Source organism: Rhipicephalus microplus, chromosome 5 (genome assembly GCF_043290135.1).
Source record: "Rhipicephalus microplus isolate Deutch F79 chromosome 5, USDA_Rmic, whole genome shotgun sequence".
NCBI classification, from domain to species: domain Eukaryota; kingdom Metazoa; phylum Arthropoda; class Arachnida; order Ixodida; family Ixodidae; genus Rhipicephalus; species Rhipicephalus microplus.
Window position 1 is genome coordinate 199,050,425 of NC_134704.1, and position 21,341 is coordinate 199,071,765.

The 21,341-nt window shown below is 43.4% G+C and overlaps 1 protein-coding gene across 2 annotated transcripts in view; it reads left to right on the plus strand.

Moving 5' to 3' along the window:
- The window catches only part of wts (serine/threonine-protein kinase warts), a 264,916-nt gene that overhangs the window by 74,344 nt on the left and 169,231 nt on the right, over positions 1 to 21,341 (plus strand). For both annotated transcript variants that reach the window (XM_075896365.1, XM_037424377.2), the window contains one exon: positions 14,053 to 14,167. In XM_075896365.1, the coding sequence (XP_075752480.1) occupies positions 14,053 to 14,167 (115 nt within the window). The remainder of the gene's footprint in view (positions 1 to 14,052; positions 14,168 to 21,341) is intronic.

Here is a 21,341-nt window from a genome sequence, read left to right on the forward strand (position 1 = left end):
TGCGACGCTGACAACTTTGATGAATATTCATTTGGCAGTAGTGGATACTTCTTTTCCTGACCTAACAACTTTTGAGCAGAGCATCGCAGTGACAACAGTCTCGCTTCTTTTTTTATTTCCGGAACAAACGGTCATCGTGGTTTCGTCGTAAAGGATGGCGCTATTTACAAAAATAATTATTCCGGCGTAGGCCCTCGCATACTTCTAGTTGTGCCTACAAGTCTGTGACAACACGTACTTCGAGCAATGCACGACGATCCAACATCTGGCCATATGAGTTTTTCTAGGACATTTTATCGCATGAAAGGACACTTCTTCTGGCCGAAGATGCGTAAAAGTGTGACTGCATACGTTGCGAGCATTGAGCAATGTCAATGCTACAAGCGTCCTACAACTACGCCAGCCGGACTACTTCTTCCCATAGCACCCCCGGGTTCACCATTTGACGTCGTCGGTGTTGACCTACTTGGCCCTTTTCCGCGATCAACGAACGGCAACCGATGGATTATTGTGGGCGTTGACTACCTCACACCCTACACCGAAACTGCATCGATTCCTGCGGCAACGGCCACTCAAGTTTTACAGTTCATGCTGTCGCACGTTACATTACACCATGGATCTCCCCCTGTTATCATCAGTGATCGCGGGTGGAAATTTGTCGTCGATGTAGTTGAAGACCTCCTTCATCTTGCTTCGTGCCATTTTGGTCACACTACCCGGTATCACCCGCAGGCTAATAATGGCTTGACGGAACGAACTAATAGGACTCTCGTCAATAAGATTTCCATGTATGTTGATTCCGGACACAAAACATGGGACACCATCCCGCCATTTATAACTTTCGCCTATAACACAACACAGCATGAAATAATGAGATAGAGTCCATTTTATCTGCTCTACGTACGCCAACCTAGCACAGCTCTGAGACTATTCTTCCTTTTTCCAAGACTGATCAACCTATTCTCGCCGAAACCGTTTGCTGCACAGAAGAGGCCCCGCGCATCGCCTGTCTTCGAACTTTTATCTCCCAGAAACGCTCTAAGAACGGTTGCGAGGGATTTCACCAGCACGTATTGTTTGAGAAAGGAGATTTGGTGTGGCTTTGGACGCGATTTCGCAAACGTGGCCTCTGCCAAAAGTTTCTGGCCAACTACACTGGTCCATTTGTTGTCCTGAAACGTCTCAGCGATGTCATGTACGTGATATCTCCGCTGTTGTCAACTGGCCGCCGCACAAGCAAGACCAACGTTGTTCGTGTGGCCCGGTCGAAACGCTTTCATCATCGCAACAAAGCCCAACTCGTCCGGTGGGCATTGTCTGCAAAGGGGGAATTGCTACGATGCTGAGGGGACGCGTGGTAAAAGAGGAGAACGAGGTTGGCACGAGTGGTGATCTGCCAGATCCCTGGACTTTCGCATTCATTATCTCTTGTAAATAAAGGCATCGCACTGTAACAATATGAAAGTCGGCAAAAAGCACGTTCCGGGTCAGAGCGGTCGTCGTCGAGGATTTCGCGTGCTGAGAGGTTTTTGCAATTTGTTTCCCGTCAGTCTTCCAAGTACGCAAAAATGTGGAGGTCACTTTGGTGGTAAAGTGGTTTGTGCTTCTTGTTTTGTGAACTCTTATCGCTGTGAAATAGCCGGCCAGTGCCGTGATGCCCCGTGTTGAGACTTCTTATTCGCAACGTCTAGCATTGGCGAACGACTGCATCCGCTGCTTTTTGTATGGACAAGCACATACCATTACAGGCTGCTTATAGGTGAACATCTTCGACAGATGGCTGGGTGAACTTTCACACTAATAACATAAACTCTCCAGCGAAGTTATAGTCCAAAGATAAAACTTAAAGACATTAAACTGACCCCACGCTTCGGGACCGCTTCGGTCCCTTTTTGAGGGGTGACTGCTCGGCCGGCTCCGAAGCTAGCGATTTTTCTTGGCGGTGTCGCCCTCTCTATCGTCCTTCTTTCCACTGTTGTTGTTGCTGCGGTGTTTTTTTAACTAGTTTTGTAGACTGTGGACGTATACACTCTGTATACACAATGAACTGTCTCGTTCTGTCTTCACGATTCAAACAATGTGCCTGCCCTGCACGAGCTGTGAAATGAGAAAAGGACCAAAGAGATAATGACAACAAGCATGTACACGGTGATCAAGGCATGCTCAGGACAGTTTGCTGATAAAGATGAGAGTTCAACCAGACAGCGCACAATGCATTCGCACTTTTTTTTCCAGACCAAAGTAATCCAACACGTGCGAATGTTTTGCAGCATCGACGCAATAACATGTCATGACAGGCAAGCAAACGAGTGGCATAATAACATTTTCACACCATTTAACCACAAAACACCCCAACATATTTTGCGCACTTAAACAGCATGTAATCATACGCGCTTCTTCCTACAAATTGGAAGCAGCGGATGCAGTCGTTTGCCAAGGGCAAAAGTTGAAAATAAGTCTCAACACGGGGCATTACGGCACTGGCCTGCTATCTCACAGCAATGAGAGTTCACAAAAGAAGAAGCACAAATCGCTGTGCCACTGAAGTGAGCTCCACATATTTGTGTGCACGCAAGGCCGACGCGAAACAAATTGCAAACACCTATCAGCGTGCGAAAACTTCGATGACGACAGATCTGACGCGGAACGTTTGTTCACCTTCTCAGGAGGAAGGCATGTTCATATCCAAGGCTTTCTTAGCACTTCTTGTCATATCTTTAGCCGTGATACTATAGCTGTTATCACAGTTTTTCATAGTTTTTTTTAACCTTGCCCCGGTTTCTCACAACTTCAAACGAACTGTGAATTGTAAAAAAAAAAGTGCCGCGGCAGCTGTTGCGTTTTGGTGACGTCAACAAATTTGTCACGTGGGCGAAACAGTTCGACCTGCAAAAAAACGGCCCTGCACCAGAAACCACCGTTGTTCAGCAAGCATGGGCGATGCCATTGCTCGAAAGCGATGGCGGCGCCCATGCTTGCTGAACAGCGGTGGTTTCTGGTGGTGCCAACGCGTGTTTTAGGCTTCATCGACGTATTTTCAGGTTCTGAAAATGCATCAAAGTGTTAAGATTAGGTTTACTGTATAGCAATAAATACCTGAACCTGGAATCGCATTGTGAAATTTCGTTGAAACGGGACGGCAGAAGAAAAAGTGTTCTTTGTGGCGACAATATTTATGCATTGACTTCTATGGACTGCTGACGGGGAACTGTGAATTTTTCGTTGTAGCGGGAATTTCGTTGAAGTGGCGTTCATCGTAGCGAGGTTCAACTGTACTTGTTAGGTGAGGACACTCGCAAATGGCGACCGACCATATAAAGTATAAGATAAAGAATCAACGCCGCGCGCCCATCGGTCTGCTGACCACAGCGAATACCAATCAGCAGTACGACCTAACTTCATTACATAAAATAAAAAAGGAAAAAAGTGTTGTCGTATTTACAAACGCTTTACGGGAAATATGAATTTTCTAGTAAAAAAAAGACAGTTATGGCATGTTAGGAATGTATGCAGCGTTTTTCGCTGGCAAATAAGGTAGTTGTGCTGCAAAATGGCACGAAAACATTTTTCTGGCTTGAAGTTTTGTCATCCCGGCGATAGATATTTGTCCCCGTCATCGGGCCAACGGACGCGTGCCGTTGTTAAATAATCTGGTCTAACGCGCCTTGCAAGTGAGCCGAGAAGTTAAGCTCCAAAACCTAACCCCACCTTGAAAGCAGAAAAGAAAACGTGGGGGCATGGTTTGGGGGAGGGGGGTGGTTGTAGTAGTTCGATAATTATTATTATTATTATTATTATTATTTTATTTTACCCCAGGCCTTTAGATCATTGTAAAGGGGAGAGGCAAAAAGCAGAACATACACCTAATAAGCCAGACAATGCACGAAAACCACAAAAGATTCAATAAAAACAAAACCAGCAAAAGCGAGACGGTCAAAAAGCAAAACATGCACGTAATGAGCCAGCTATCGCACAAAAGGTATAAAAGCTTAAATAAAAAAAGAGACTAAAAAACAGTGTGAAATACAAGTTACGAAAAAAAAAATGAGGTAATATCGCGTGCGCAACATGTAATGCATTTTACATGAAAGATGTCAAGGCCTGAGAAAGCGTCAGGCTTAGTAGTAATACTGGTGATTGATGCTGATAGAAGGTACCAGTTGCCACATGTGTTAGGAACGAAAGACTGGGAAAAGGGGACGGTGTTACTTCGAGGGATATGCACTTTGTGGGGGTGATCTATGCGGGGTGATATGAAAGATGTGGGCTGTTACAAGTGCGATTTTAGAACGTGATTATGATAGTATATTTTTTGGAATGCGCAAAGGTGAGCGATTTTTCTGCGCATGACAAGTGGAGGGAGATTAAGCCTGATCTTTATGGCAGTTACACTAGATGTTCGGGTATAGCTGCAAAGAATGAAACGTGATGACCGGTTTTGAATTGCCCCTAATTTGTTAGCGAGTGTTATGTGGTCGGGAAGAAAAAAAATTTGTGGAAACTACGCTGAGAGTTATTAAAGGAGTTATTTGATTCGAAGTGTTTAACAATGCTTAAGTAAATTATGTGCTCCATTAGCTTGCAAAGGACGGATCTGAGGACCGACCGATTACGTGGATTATATCTTTCACCAGTCTTACGGAGTGGGATTACCTTAGTGGTTTTTCAGTCTTTAGGTAGACAGTTATATTGAAGTGATTTAGTGAAGAGGAAGCCTAAGACAACGGAACTGTATTCTTTAGTATTCTGTAGAAATTTAGAGTTAATTGAGTCAACTCCACATGATGATGATTGCTCTAGCTTATTAATAAGTGTTGCAATGCCGGTTGTATCAAAGATAATGGGATACATAGAAAGAAAGTCAGGATTCTGTATGCATGGACGATTGTGAATGATGGAGTCGGAGAAGGAAGGAGTGAACGTTTCATTTAGTAATGAAGCACAAGGACCTTTTGGGAATTAATTACCGTGTTCATTAACAAGACAAATAGTTGAGTCCTCTTTCGACTTAAATGTGTTCCAAAACTGCTTTGGTCTAGTTTGTAACAATGCTGGTAGTGTGCAGGGAAGGAAATGGTGTTTGGCACTATTGAGAGCGTCATTGTAGAAGTTAGCTGCTGTTTTATAGACAGACCAGCGTTCAGCACTTTGCAATCGTTTCACGGCATGAAACGGCCGTGATTTTTCATTCGATAACCTTTTAAGGTGCCTAGAACATCAAGGTGCGTTAGAATTGCTGTATATCGTTCTTAGAGGGACATGTTGGGCTGTTAGTTCAGCAACCTTTACTTTGAATGACTGCCATAGTGTTTCAATGGGTTTGTGAGAATAATCTAAAAGAAATTCATCGAGAAAAGAGCAGAGACCGAAGTTTATAGCTTCAAAGTCTGCTTTGCTGTAGTCTCTTATCTGTTTCAACTGTCTACGTGGGTTTGGTACAGGTAGGGTAATTGTAAAGTGAAGTACATCACGATCACTTAAGCCAGGGGTGTGTGTTAAGGAAGAAGCGATATCAGGCACTGATGTTAGTATCAAGTCAAGTAATGACACTGTAGTCGGCGTTACACGTGTTGGTCGAGTTACCAACTGAAACAGATTAAAGTCCAGGCATGCATGAATAAAATTGATAGCTTCCGCGGAAGATGGAATGATGGACAGGTAAGGTTCTGGTCACTGAATATGAGGAAAATTGAAATCACCAGCAATACAGACAAGCACAGCAGAAAAATTGACAGTGATTTCACTCACTGAGTCACGAAACGCTGCGGAAAAACTACTGGCACAACTTGGAGGACAATAACAGGCACCAAGAAATATTTTCTTGAAATTAATTGTTAAACAACACCAAACTATTTCCAAACTATTCACAGTTATAATTAGAAAACTCTCGAAGGTTTCATTTACAGCAATCGAAATGCCACCACCATTCCTTTCGTCATGGCCACGTCGGTACACAACAAACTTTTTGTTACAATGAAACAGCTCATTGTTATTTATTTTGCTTGATAATCAAGTTTCATCAAATTTAACATCTGTTTCCGAATCGCTGATTAAAGCACTGAGGCTCTCTTTTTTATTACTAAGGCTGCAGATGTTGGTATACAGGACAGGTATAGGAAACAAAATGCCACCACCCCTCGCAGTATCCTTTTTTTTTTGTGGCTTCTATTCTACTAAAGTGCGTTAACCTAAGTGAGAGAGGGGCATTATGACAAGAGCGGGAAGTTGACGCAGGCTTGTACACATTGTCTGAAGGTTCTTCACGGACATGCTCATGCACACTGTCTTCGCCTGGATCGAAAATATAGCACTTACCAAGTGCGAGAAGTTTATTGTGGTTTAACTAAGTGGTTATATTCAGCGTTTTGCTGAACTCACTCAGTTTTTTCCAGGCAGTGTACGTAGCAAGTGAATAGCCTTGCTTTATGCTTAGTTCAGTTCCAGAAAGCAAAGAACACTTTGAAAAAAATGAAATCTTTACTTTTGTCTGCAGTGAACTTAGCAATAATGGGTCTGTTACTTCCTTCTTTGTATCGTCCCAACCTATGGGCACGTACAATACTATCTGATGAAAGTTGCAGGTGTAGTCTATTCGATGCAGGCACCATAATTGTTGCTGATGATCGTTACCAGTTTTCCAGAGGATCATCTGCAATGCCAAAGAAACATCAGGTTGTGCCGTCTAGAACGATTATCGCCATATTGAAGTCTAGCGCGCAATGTAGTTAGTTCTTTTTGCATTGTAGATTAGCATTCACATATGTAGCAGACGTCTCCCTGAAATTCCTCAAAACAAGCTCTTTGTTGTTACACTGACTGCAAGCACTCATTAATGCCCTCTACAGTGGACACCAAAGAAGCGCGGGCAGCCTTAAGGTCATCTATTGCTTGCGCAATGTTGCCTTGGTTTGCCTCATTTTGAATGCATCGAGCATTTGTTTCTTTCACCATTTAAGTATTTAATCAGTAGGACCGGGATTTTGCTCGACGTACCTGCACAACGCCAAGAAGAAGGCTGAAAAAGGTTCAAGCAAAGGACGCTGGGGCATGGAAGCACAACAACGAATCGGTTGTCTGATCGTAAAGACTTCATCATCATCATCAGCCTGACTACGTCCACTTCAGGACAAAGGCCTCTCTCATGTTTCGCCAGTTAACTCGGTCCTGTGCTTGTTGCTGCCAATTTATACTCGCAAACTTCTTAATCTGCCTACCTAACCTTCTGTCTCCCCCTAACCCGCTTGCCTTCTCGGGGAATGCAGTTCATCATCATCATCATCATCATCGGCGGCGGCGGCGGCGGCGGCGGCGGCGGTGGCCTGACTACGTCCACTGCAGGACAAGGGCTTCTCCCATGTTCCGCCAGTCAACCCGGCCCTCTTCTTGCTGCTGCCAATTTATACTCGCAAACTTCTTAATCTCATCTGCCCACCTAACCTTCTGCCTCCCCCTTACCCACTTGCCTTCTCTGGGAATCCAGTTAGTTGCCCTTAATGACCAGATGTTATCCTGTTTACGTGCTACATGCCCAGCCCATGTCCATTTCCTCTTTTTGATTATCAACTATGATATCCTTAACCCCCGTTTGTTCCCTAATCAACACTGCCCTCTTCATGTCTCTTAAAGTTATACCTACCATTTTTCTTACCATTGCTCGCTGCGTCGTCCTCAATTTAAGCTGAACCCTCTTTGTAAGTCTCCAGGTTTCTGCTCCGTAGCTAAATACCGGCAAGATACAGCTGTTATATACCTTCCTTTTGAGGGATAGTGGCAAACTACCTGTCATAATTTCAGAGTGCTTACCAAACATGCTCCACCCCATTTTTATTCTTCTAGTTACTACAGTAACAACTTAACAGGTGGTAACGAACTGCTACTAACCTGGGCAATGATGAACAAAACATATGAGTGCCACATTTTGGTTGTGCATTCATGCCCACTGGTGATAAGATCCGTTAGGTGGGCTTTTAAAGGATCCGGTAGGCGTATAGCCGATGTCGCTCTGGCTGTGACACTCCGTGGAAAGGTGGACTATGGGAAATTGTACATGGCATTGCTGTCGGTTCTCAGCAAGGGTGGTTGTGTGCCATGAATAGACCTGCCAGGGGCGTTGAAGATCCCTTGTCGAAACCGCCATCAGTCGAGTCCGTGGATGCGCCGCCGCCTGTGCAGTCAGCAAATCCAACGAAACCAACAAGCTGCGCAATGATGAACGAGAATTGCGAGTGCCACATTTTAATTGTCCGTCTGCAACTCCAATGTTTTGACCGCAACGCCAATGTAAGTGCTTGCAATTGGGCTCCCCTCCTCTCTTTTTTTTCGCCATCTTTTGTTGTTTTCTTTTGGTGCGGAAGAAATGGGAAAAAGCAATTTTCACTCCCCAGCAGCGCACCCAGCGCGCCTCCTTGAATTGTGGGTTACTAAGATACTCTACATTAACTCTTATCCCTAACTCTTCCCAATCTAGGGTCCTGAAAACCTCCTGTAAACACACGGCTAATAGCCCTGCCTCACACCCTTATTTATTGGGATTCTGTCGCTTTCTTTAGGGGGAACCATGTTGTATCTACAAATAACCACCGATGTTCAATGCCCCTGTGTCCTCTATTTTGTTAAATTAGGTATCGTTGTTTGTGCGACCTGATCACTTACCGCATGTTTTTGTTTCTAGTATGATTGCTTTTACAGTATTGTATTCATTGTATTATAACCTTACCCCTTATTCAATACCCCTATAAACGGGGCCTTTAAGGAAAATGAACTGAACGGTACATTTCTTCCAGTATGTTTTTGTAGGGTTCGTCGATGCCCTGATTTCTTAGTGCCTGCATTACAGTCTCGACTAAGTCAAACACCTTCTCGTAATCTATGAAGACTATGTATAGGGGATTGGTTGTATTCTGCGCATTTCTCTATTACCTGATTGATAGCATGAATATGGTCTATTGTGGGGTAGCCGGTACGATATCCTGCTTGGTCCTTTGGTTCATTGAACTCTGTCGCCTTAATTTTATTACCTATTATTTTTATAAATAGTTTGTATAGAGCGAACAGTAAGCGGATTTCCCTGTAAATTCTCAAGTCCTTGACGTCTCCTTTCTTATAGATTAAGATGATGTTGCCGTTCTTCCAAGATTCTGGTGCCCTTCCCCTCAAGAGACACTTTGTATATAAAGGGGCCAGTTTTTCTAACACAATTTCTCCGTCACGTTTCAGGGTGTTCGTTGTTACCTAATCCTCACCAGTGGCTTTGCATTCCTTCTAGAGCGTTCCTTACTTCTCCTGTTGTTACTGGTAGGATGTCGAATTCCTCTGGATTATTATTGTCACGGTATCATCCTTCTGTACAGCTTTCTGTAGAGCTCCCCTGCCACCTCGTCTATCCTATCTAGATTGGTTGCATTATTGCCTTCCTTGTTTCTGAATGCATATCAAACTGTGCATGCAGGAATACTTAGGAAGGCACAAAAATCAGCATAGCTGAAGGTCACCAGTAACAGCCGTATTTATCCCGCAAGCTTCGTAGTCCTGCAACATTGCTCGAGAGATGTCAACCGTGATATTTGCATCGCAAGAGGAAATCATGAGCTGTGGGGAGGCAAAGCTACAGTAATCCTCATGCATTTAAGTAAGAAGTAGTACAAACGTGAACAATAGCATGACGGTGGCATACTGCGAGGAAATTGTGGAAGCCACCAGTGCTTTCACTAAGCTAATTAGGCTGTTCTTCTATAAGCTGGCCCATACGTTTATTGCTCTCTGCCGTGTCCATTCTGAATTTATGCACTCCCAAATTCAAGGCTTTTATGGAGGAATATGTTTATATTCTTGTCAGAAGGGCATGATTTTGCCACCAAAATTACTGGAGTGCTTACCCTAAAATGTTGTGCATTGAAGCTTTACACTACAGTCTTGGCACCTTCGTTGTACACTGCCATGAAGCTGCAGTAACGTATCCGTAAGCGACAGTGAAATGTCTTGTGTTTGTTGGGTGGCTCTGTTCAAGCCCAACCCATTTGCTGCCTCAGTGAAGATAACTTTGGAGTGTTTCCGCTCCCAAGCCGGGTTATTTATTTATTTATTTATTTATTTATTTATTTATACCCTCTGGGCTTACAAGAAGCATTATAGAGGGAAGGGGCTAAGCTACATCGATACATGCAAAAAATATGTAAAATACAATGAAATATAAAGAAAAAAATATTACAAAGGAGAATATAGTAGTGTAGGTAATGAAGCATAAATGGTAACAAAGAAAATATATTTATACATCTGCTAACGAAAATACGATGCAAGATAAAAAGAACAGTGATTATCAGAAGAGAATGACAGTGGATAGTAAAATACAAGAATTGAATTATGTACTTTGGTGCTTAAATTCAGCTACAAAAAGTAATGGTACAAGAAGAGAAACAAAACATACAGGATATCAAGAATGACAAAAAAAATGAATACAAAGTACCGGAGCAAAACACAATTGCATATTGACTAACAGCAACAAAAAAAAGATGCAGCATAAAAAGTAAGAGGAAAACGAACAAGAAATCGCCATAGCACACTCTAGCACACTTTTCCCATTTCTGCACTTGGTGGGACCATAGGATCTATGCGCTTGTTTTGTTGGTCTGTCACATCCGTGACCCAGATGCTGCGTCGGTGCACAGGCAGGATAGATAGACTCTACCTATAAATTGAGACTCTGGGTATGATTCACATGAGGTGACGAAACTTGTAGCTGTGCACCTTATCTTCTCCTTGGTATATACTTAGGAGGCAGAGGAGAAGCAAAACAAGCGAGCAGCTTATACCTAGTCGAGAACGCAGTGTAAATGTGCAGGAAGGGTTTGTAAACAGCACTGCAGCAGAAAGGAGTACAGTGGAACTTCGTTTATACGGGCTGTTGTGGACTGGAATCTATTCGACGCGCCGACGCTAAAGAGGGTGGCCGAGACGTCAGGGCAGGGTTCGTACAGGTCCTTGAAATCCTTGAAAACCCCTGAATTCAAAAAATGCACTTTCAAGGACCCTTGAAATTCCTGGAATTTTTCGCCATCCTTGAAAATTCTTGAATATTGTGAGCAGTTCACTCTCATATCGGCATTGCGACATCCTAAACATGTGTAGATCGGTGTGTCAACCTGTCAAACTGCCCATTTCCAAAGAAGTAATGCGGCGTGGTTGCACATTGTCCCATTTTGCAAAAATGCATGTGAAAAAAACAACAACATAGGTTTTGTGGCAAGGGTGAAGCAGTGAATGTGATTGCAAGAAATTAGAATGTCACACAAAGAAGGGCAAGCAACTTCATACATGCAACGCGCCGTTCAAGCACAAAGGATGCACAAAAAGAAAGTGTGCAGGACCAGTGCTGATGAACAACTTTCACAGCTCAACACTGGAAGCGTGCTGCTTGAAGAAACCAAAAAGCATGTTTGAAAAGAACACACATGTATTCACAGGATGAGTGTAAATTAACTACTGTCACAGTTGTTACTTCTTGTTAAGCAAGGTGCTTCAAGTGTCACTGTGCACAAGCCAATGCTCTTAAAGGGGGTTGTGCTATCAAATTTCAAAGCACCTTGCGGGTTTTCTCTATATAGGCAAGGACACTCCACATGGATTGTCGGACTTCAGAAATGTTTAGAATATACCTTAAGTCACTTCCCTAGTGTACCTAAATACTCATTCACCTAATCAAGACCCTTCGCGAGCGCGTCCAACACTGACGTAGATCTATAGGAAGGGCAACGAAAGTTGTAGTGACGTCACACCAGATCTGTACCTAGGTGTGTGACTTAAGGTACGTACATACCGACAAAGCATCGCGGCTGCTGCAGCTAGCAGCGCGTTTGTTTTGCAGGTGCTTGTGTGGCACATGTGTTCAAGAGCTGAGGATACTTAGCATGACGCGTGCAAAGCTTTGTGATCACGTGACTAAGCCAGCTACACAACTACGTACCTGTCAAACTCAGTTCCGACTAAAAGGAACTAAAAATTGTTCATATCAATAAGACAACAAACAAATTATATAGCGAGAATAAATGAATCTTGGTGCGTGTATTGTGCTTTTTGGAGCTATAATTAAAGCTTGCAGCAAAGAGCGTGCGGGCTAAAAATATTGTGGCACCACCCCCTTTAAGGCCTGACTGCTTAGATGCGTTGAAGCCCTACAGCACGTAACTTTCTGACACGGCATCGTGCCCTCTTTATATGTACAGTGAGGGGAGAGGATGTGAGAAGCTCTTATGACTACATTTTTTTTGTTATAGTTGCGATATCTATAAATTTATTGTAAGTGTATAAAAATGGTCATTTCTGAAAATTTTATACTGAAAATTTCCAAAGCGGCACGCATGCTGCTTTGAGTCCTTGAAAAACTTGCAGCATGTCCTGGAAAGTCCTTGAATATCCTTGAACTCTCGCTTTGGAAACTGTATGAACCCTTCAGGGTTACGTCAGATCCGGATTCCTGTGGTAGCGGGACGCAACTTCAGGTTGAAGAAACGTGCTGAGAAGTTGGGGATACGAAAAACGAACAGGTTTATGGTACTATTTACAACTATTTACAGCATAGAGGTTAGGAGTTCTGCAAACCGTGAGCGGGTTGGGTGAACCGTCAAACCATGGTTCAGAGCAGCGTCCAGCATTTTGAGCGTCGTTTTAAGGTTTGTCGGGGTCCTCCTCCTTGATTGAAACACCAATCATACACAAGACACCACCCACCAGGGCATTAGTCAATCACACGGTTGCCAAATAGTCAATTGCACCTCCTTGCACAATGCTCCTTTGCTCAGTTACACTGAAGAGAGGGGAAGTGCGTTCCTTCCCGGAACAAGTTGGCCGTTGAGTTGCTGCTTTTGCCCTTCCCTAGAAGGGCAGCAAAGGTTTAGCAATCTGCGCAGTCAATCTGCTTTGCCGTCTCGCCGAACAAGCAATGTAGGGATACTGGAGCATGGACAGTCGAAGTTTCCACATTCTAATCCTTTTTTTTGCTTCCCGCTGCTTGAGGCTCCTTCCAAGAGAAGAGCACTGGTGCTTACGTGCGGGGGAACGCCGCTCGGCTCCCACGCCCGTAAAACTAATGTATTAGAAACCTTGCTTATACGACGCAGTTTTATGCTGACGCCACATTTTACGACGACTTTCAGATTCCGTCAGAAAGAAAAAAGCCACCTTTATTCGAATCAAACGTTGACCAAATATTCATGAGTGCAAAGTACGAACTTGATTTCTTCTAGGTTATAAAAGTAGAGACAGGATGCCAAAAAATTGATTTTCCTAGAAGTCACTGCGCTTCTACAAACGCCTCGATCACGAGTATATGTATTCGGGGTCGTTACTTATTTAAGCTCTATCTACACAAAGTAGCTTCAGCCAGCCAAAAAGCTGATATTTTCTCGTTTCTGGTTCGTGGGAACTTTTCCTGGTCGGCATGCAGCTGATCTCTTGCCGTTCTCGCACTCGCAGTCGCAGGTTACGCTTGCATAATGGCGTGACGCAGCTGTTCTTCCATGTGAAACTACATTTTCTTGATGTCAATGTTCATAATAACAGCGGAACATCACTAGTTGCACCTCACAAGCCAACAAATTGCAACGTGCGCAGCTCAGTCGTGCACAAAGACATTCTAAGCCGACTTGTGGTTCATCGCCATTACGTGATAGTGATGACACTGTGTCTGACTTTTCTGACCGGAGGCGAGGGGGGGGGGGTTGTTGTGGCAATGCTGTTTCGGTTTCGCTATCATTCGCAGGCAAGATGCTTGTTGGATTCAATTTTTTTTAAAGTTGAGAATAAAGATTCTGTTGCACTTTTTCCAATTAAGGAAGGCTGCCATTAGTTGCCACTGGCGAGAACAGTTGAATCTACCTTCCTTACAGAAGCACAAGGTCAGCCGTGGGCTTATTCAGGCAGTCTGTACCCGTTTTCTGAGAAAGGCTGAGTATCACATCTTATAATATTAATTTTTTTTAATTATACGACAGTTTTGCGTGGTCCCCTGAAAGTCGTATAGCCGGGGCTCCACTGCATACATAGTTACCTTTATTGCAGGACACGAGCAGCAGCCGTAAGTGGAGTTCCTCCAAGGATTTTGGGCACGAGAAGGAGCCTCCACCACCACCTCCACCCCCCACCATGGTCAACGGCCTGTCCCGGAACGTGCCAGGTACGCCATCCCACATTCTGTAACACTTGAAGCAGTCGTCATCTGCTGCAAAGTTTGAAATCACGTGGCTGAAACCATCTGGAGATTTCTCTAAAGCAAAACGTTTCTGGATATCTTTTTTGTGTTTCCCAGACAGCTCGATAATGTTTACTTGTTGGTCGATGCTGTTTTTTGATGAGGCATTTGCTACCGTGGCATCCTCCATGTTCAAGCCGTTCTAAGCAGCAATTCTAATTTTAGGCCAAAAGTGTCTAATTATATTTGCTGTGTCCCGCGGGTTTGGGGGCGTCTATGTGTCACAGCTTTTGCAGTTTAAGAATGTGAAACTCACAACCACTGACATGAAGATATTGTACTGAACAAACAGTGCTCGTACATGCGTCTCGAGTAAGCCACGGGGCAACGCTTGATGTTGATGCAGCTTTCGAGTGCACAAGTCGGCCTGACAGCACAACACGCTTTTTGCAGAGGCTGGTGACTTCTAGGACGATCGGTAGCGTGAAAGCGTGCAGCAATTCATCAGTGCTCATCGTCTATTTTAGAAACGCTGCTGATAGTTTATTTCAAGCTTTGTGGCACCGAATCGAAGCAATGTTCTGTAAAGAGCAGTTCCAGAATAGCATATATGCAAAGATAGCATTCGTTCTTGTCGCCAGCTATTTCCATCACATAACGAAAGCCCGCAAAAGGATCTTGTATGGTGTATACGCAGTAACGGGAAACGCCAAGGCAAACTGTTGCGTACAATCATGTTACAGCACCTGAAACGTTCGTTGTAGAAAGCGCATTTTTGTTTAGTGGTATAGTGTTTATGTGCCAAAGCTGTGATGGTGAGGGCGTTGAAAAAATATTCCTGCACACAGTAACAATAATACTTTTTTTTAGTAACAATTAAAGTAAATGAAAGAAGTCACAGATTTGCCACAAAGGCGAAGCAACGAATGCGATTGCAATGAATTAGAAGGTCACGTGCAGAATGGCAAGCAGATCGAAACGTGTCCCGCGTTTTTCACGAACAAATGAAACCTACTCAGAGATACAGATGAACGCAAATAAGCATCTCAATTTATAGTTAGCTGTGTCTGAAACGCGCTCCTTTTTCGCAAATGGAGACTGTGCGATGATTGCAGTGACCTTTGTGCGCCCGGTAACTATAACAGAATCGTTCCAGTGAAAGCCCAATGCCAGCCAAGATGTACAATCCTCCCTACCGCGAGATAAGGGCGCACGTTCGCGTCTACCCTGCTCCCGCTCCGCGGGGCAAAGTACGCATGTGGTAGATGAGAGCACGCGCTGCCGCGTTGTGGCGATGTGGCGACGGGCGCTCTTTGTGCCATCTTGCTGATAATGCTGAAAACATGATAGATCCCCTGAGGTGCCCCTCAGCAGTGGTAAGTAGCAGATATGAATATCTTGCAGTTTGAATGTTGAAGGAGGTGCTCCTCGGTGGCTCAGTGGCTAATGCCTCGCATTCACGACTCGAAGGGCCCACATTCAATTCTACACATTGGAGTCTTTTTCTCGATTATTTTACTTTGTTGCGTTATATATATATATATGTATATATATATATATATATATATATATATATATATATATATATATATATATGTATGTATGTATGTATATATGAGATATAACAGACAGTAATGCCAAGGAATGTACGGGGGAAGTTAATAGAACCAATGGATTGTAAATAAGAAGAAAGAAAAGTGGATGAAAAAATAACCAGCCGTGAGCAGGAATCGAACCTACGACCTTCGAATAACGCGTTCGATGCTCTTCGAACGCGTTATTCAAAGGTCGTAGGTTCGATTCCTGCTCACTGCTGGTTATTTTTTCATCCACTTTTCTTTCTTCTTATTTACATTCCATTGGTTCTAATAACTTCCCCTGTACATTCCTTGGCATTACTGTCTGTTAGATCTCATTAATATTGTGTTAAAACACGGAAAAACGAGCCCTTAGCTATACACTTCTTTCCCTTATTTTATATATGTATATATATATATGTGTGTGTGTGTGTGTGTGTGTGTGTGTGTGTGTGTGTGTGTGTGTGTGTGTGTGTGTGTGTGTGTGTGTGTGTGTGTGTGTGTGTGTGTGTGTGTGTGTGTGTGTACATATACGGTGAATGACGGCGTCACCGACAGCGGTGGCAAAATCTAGCGGAGAGTGTCTGTATTATTACTATCGCAATAATATACCGCAGTTTCGTCGCAAGAGCAAAGCACTCAATGCGATGGAAATTACAGGGTCACGCGAAGATCGATTGGCAGCTTGATACTTGTAGTGCACAGCTGAAGCACAAAGAAGGAAGCACGAAAAGAATGCACTGGTATAGGACGTATGCACTTGACGCCATCCGCAAGAATCACTAGCATCGGGGTCGCCATTTTGGTAGTCCATGCGCTTGCTACACCCGCAAGAAACTCCCTGCACATGCTGTGGCCGACATCTGTACAGCAACTTGGATGTCTAGTGACCTCTGGAATACCTTCTGCAGACCGAAGCTCGAACAGCTGGACATGCATAGGAACAGACTTTCAAAATGGCGCAGTGATAGTCTTGCCCACTTGTGGATCAAGGCTCGGTGCATGCCGCCTGTACACGGGACAAGCGTGAACTGTCACCGTTTTTACGTCGTGTTTGAGCAGTGCACTGCAAGTGTCAACTATGCAAAACCCGACGCTAGTTTTTTTTCATCTTTAAACTGCAGCGTGTGGAGTGAGCCCTGTTTTTTCGCTACACATTATGAGTGTGGCTACAGGAAGGGGGCACTCATTCATACACGACTCATGGGGAGGGGCAGTGTAGGAGCGATAGAAAACATGCTCTTCAGTGGGCGCTGGCAGGGTGCATGCAAATCTATGCCTGCACTGGCCCTGAAGCCCTACCAAAGATCCCCTCCTCCTGTGGCACCGTGACGCAACAGGGCCTTGCCATTATTACGCCAGTGCATGCATGCATGGCATACGGATCAGTTGTCTAGTGCAGGACGCTGCAGAGGAGGGGTCACTGGTTCGAATAGTCAATCAGGTGCTTAGAAATTTTTTTGTTTCGATTTATTTTTTTTGTGCATTTTTTAGTATATATATACGCACACGTATACTCATCTGAGACATGACAGCGACTGCAGAAATCAGCTGGGAGTTGCTATATAATTGTTATCGCAGTAACGCGAACCACTCATCAAAACCGAAAATTGTTACCTTGCAAATTTGTTGGCACCGATCTTCTAGCTAGGCCTGCACTCTAAAAAGGCTTACCTAAGCGTGTGTATCAAGTTATTTTCACACGCTAAAGGTATGCGTAATGTTTCTCCACGCGTACCGATCATGCTGTCTAGTAGTGATCAGTGAGCACCTCTTCATGTACGGCAGGTGTGACATACGGCACATTTTTCTCATGCCGGCATGAACATTATGCACACCTAAAGAAGGCACTGAGCACATGCGTTGAAGGAGCAAAGAGACTGAATGGGGTTGGACACACTTGGTCCTCCGGCTCTCATTGGGCACAGATACCAGTCACCTTGCAGCATCGGTTGCTGTAGGCTTGGGTTGCTTCTCTGAAGCAAGCTTCGCTCACAATGCCTCTTTCCTCTTTTCCTTAGCAGCAGCAAGAAGGCGAAGCAGTTGCTGAATGTTCCGCAGAAAGATTGGGAAAGACACCCCCAACGTTGAGTGATTGCTTAGGAGAAACCTTGTAGCCCTGTTCTGTATTTTGTCATGCTTGTCACACAAAGACATATGTCAAAGGATCTTCTACGGCACAAGCATATTCAGGCATAGGGTGAATGTATCCTAACCACACCATTGATTATAACATGCCGGCACCTGTCTCAGGCTTCGCTGTATAAAGTATAACGATTTGGTGGCCTTCGCCACCACTGAATCAACATGAGCAATCCATGAGTAGCTCTTCATGGTTTTTCATTTGTTCTCCACCAAGCTGCGGCTGCACAGAAAAACCTGCTGTTCCTTTCCCACCACAACAGCCAGGTTTTCAAGGTGTTTCTTAAGTTCCTGCTGGACAATGGACAGCTGTCTGTAGAAGATGATCGCCGTGTCCTTGGCCATAGACACCGCTTTTATTTACTTACCCCATTTTTAATTCTCTCTCCTCATTCTCCTATAGACGCAGAGACGTGGTTCCACTTAGCGCTGCAGAAATAGCATCTTTCGCACTTTTCTTGCTCCGCCTCCAATCACGCTCCGCCTCCAATCACTCGCAGCATGTCAGCTCTGTGGCGCATGGTGGCCAGTGGGTGCCCTTCGACTGTGGTTAGCTGTTAATTTGCGGAATTAACTAGAGCTAGAGGACTTTGCTGAACCTCAGATGGTGTATGGAAATATCACTGTTACATTTTTACATGAATTACAGTTTCAAACTGACTTCAAAAACGAAATTGGGGCTTAAATAACACTCATATAGGTGTTGACTTGGAATATAGGCATTTATTTATTTTATTTATTTATGTATCACATACTGCTGACCTGTTTACCAGGTCTTAAGCAGGATTGGGCATACAGAAATGTTTACTACAAAAACTTAATTGACATCACACAGCATACTGGCAGTGGTTACAATTCAACACTTTTGTATTAATTTACAAAAAACTAAAGAAAAACATTACAACAATGGCATAGCTTTGCTGACTGAAACATAATAAAAAAATGGAAGCATTGCGTAACTCTGGGCTGCATGACTGTACAAAAAAAAAACTGTTAGTGGTTATTGAGAGCATGTAGAAATAAATCAACCGTTGGACACTGTACAGCATCGGGTGATAGGCAATTCCACTCACAGGTAGTTTTTGGAAAAAATGAATACCTGAATGTGTCTGTGCGGTTTATGTAATCTAAAACTTTCTTTGAATGATGTGAGCGCACAGCATATTCACCTATTTGTCTAATGTGCACTGTTTTGTTGATATCAATTTTGTTGTGGAAAATGAGATAAAAAAGCTTCAGCCTCTCCATTCTTCTTCTTTCCTGTAGTTTTTCGAGATCCGCTTTAATTAGTAGAAGTGAAGGGGAAGTACGCCATCTATAATAATTAAAAACAAACCGGACAGATTTTCTTTGGACCATCTCTAATTTTTTAATATTGGACTCAGTAAAGGGATCCCACACTGCAGCTCCATATTCTAATACTGGTCTAATGAAAGTTTTGTACGCGAGAAGTTTGATGTGTGGTGTGGCATTCACAAGCCTCCTTCGCGAATAGCCAAGCTTTTTCATTGCCTTTCTTTCAATATATTCTATGTGTTCATTCCATTTTAAGTCTGATATGAGTATGAGTCCTGAATATTTGTGTTTAGTGGCTTCGGATAACGCATGGCCATTGACGTGATAGGTAAACAGAAGCGGCTGTTTCTTACACGTAATTTGCATTGCTACTGTTTTTTTATTATTGTCATCTGCCAATTTTCACACCACGTTTGTAGCGTCCTAGTGCAGTATTTAAAGATTCTTGATCACTGTAACTATAAATTTTCTGATATACTATACAATCGTCCGTGAAAAGCTTTATTTTTACGGGCAAGTTTAGCACAATATCATTAATAAATAACAGAAAAAACAACGGCCCCAAAATTGACCCTTGAGGCACACCCGATTTCACGGGGGCGGAACTCGAGGTGACACCATCAATGGCAACACATTGGCTTCTCATTGAAAGAGAAGCAGTTATCAAAGCAAGTAATTTCTCATTTTTCAGAATTGGTTTGAGCTTAATTAGTAATTTCTGGTGACTTATGCAATCGAAAGCTTTTTCAAAATCCAATAATATAACATCTACTTGACCATTCTTATTGATCGCTGCTGCTAGGTCATGAAATGTCTCAATAAGCTGGGTTACCGTAGAATACCCTTTGCGAAAGCCGTGCTGAAGGGGCGTGATTAGGTTATTTCTTTCGACAAACATAGACAAATGTTTGAATATTATATGCTCTAGAATTTCGACACTAGTGCATAGCAAGGAGATAGGCCTAAACGAGGATACAAGCGAATGGTCATCAGTTTTTGGTACTGGAGTGATCTTAGCGTGCTTCCAATCACTCGGAAGTTCAGTGCGCAGGAGAGATGATTTAAAGATCAAGCATAGGTATTTGGCATTCCATTCAGCATACCTTATCAGAAAGGCGTTAGGTACAGAGTCAATGCCCAGTGACTTTTTTGGATCGAGATTAAGCAGAAGCGATAAGACACCCCCTTCAGTGATACAGACGGCATCGATAGGTGGCATGATGTCATAGGTGATGAAATCAGGGGTAACGTCATTATCACGCGTGTACACCGAACGGAAGTAATCATTCATCGCCCCTGCTATTTCCCTCTTGTCGGTTATAACATCACCGTTAATAGATGAGCTTGATACTGGACTTTTTTTGGGTGAAAGATATTGCCAAAACTTATTTGGTGATGTCAAGAGAAAGTTTGTCAAAGCCTTGCTTTGATATATTTCCTTTGCACTTTTCAATTTGGCTTTCAGTGTGTGACGCATCTCTGATATATTATCTAGTCCAGACAATGATGGTCGTTCTATTTGTCGCTTTCTTGCCTTCTTTAGCTTGCGCCCTAGGTGTACGATTTCTTTCGTAATTCAGGGGCTAGACCGGTTTAATACCTTGCGTTTGTGAGAAACAAAGTTTTGGATACATTTAATTACTAGGTCTTGAAAAAGCAGCACAATCGCTCAATAGGACATTCACTTTTTTTAGAAAGCGTTAGGAAATCCGAATAAGAATGATCAAAAGCGTCTATTATGTCCACATCATTAGCACGCGAGAATACGGGTACAAAAACAGTCTTTTTATCAGGCATTTTAGCATAGTACAGTACAAAGCTTAGTGACACAATTTTATGGTCCAAAATGCCGTCGTAAATTTCTATTATCGGACTGCGGTTATATATACCTCTACTAACAAGACACAGGTCTAAAATTGTGCTAGATTCGTTTTGAATGCGAGTGGGCATTTTCACAAGCTGCGTCAAGTCATGGAACAGCAAAACATCAAGAAAAGATTGATTTGTGAGGTTTGACGTCCCAAAACCACCATATGATTATGAGAGACGCCGTAGTGGAGGGCTCCGGAAATTTCGACCACCTGGGGTTCTTTAACGTGCACCCAAATCTGAGCACACGGGCCTACAACATTTCCGCCTCCATC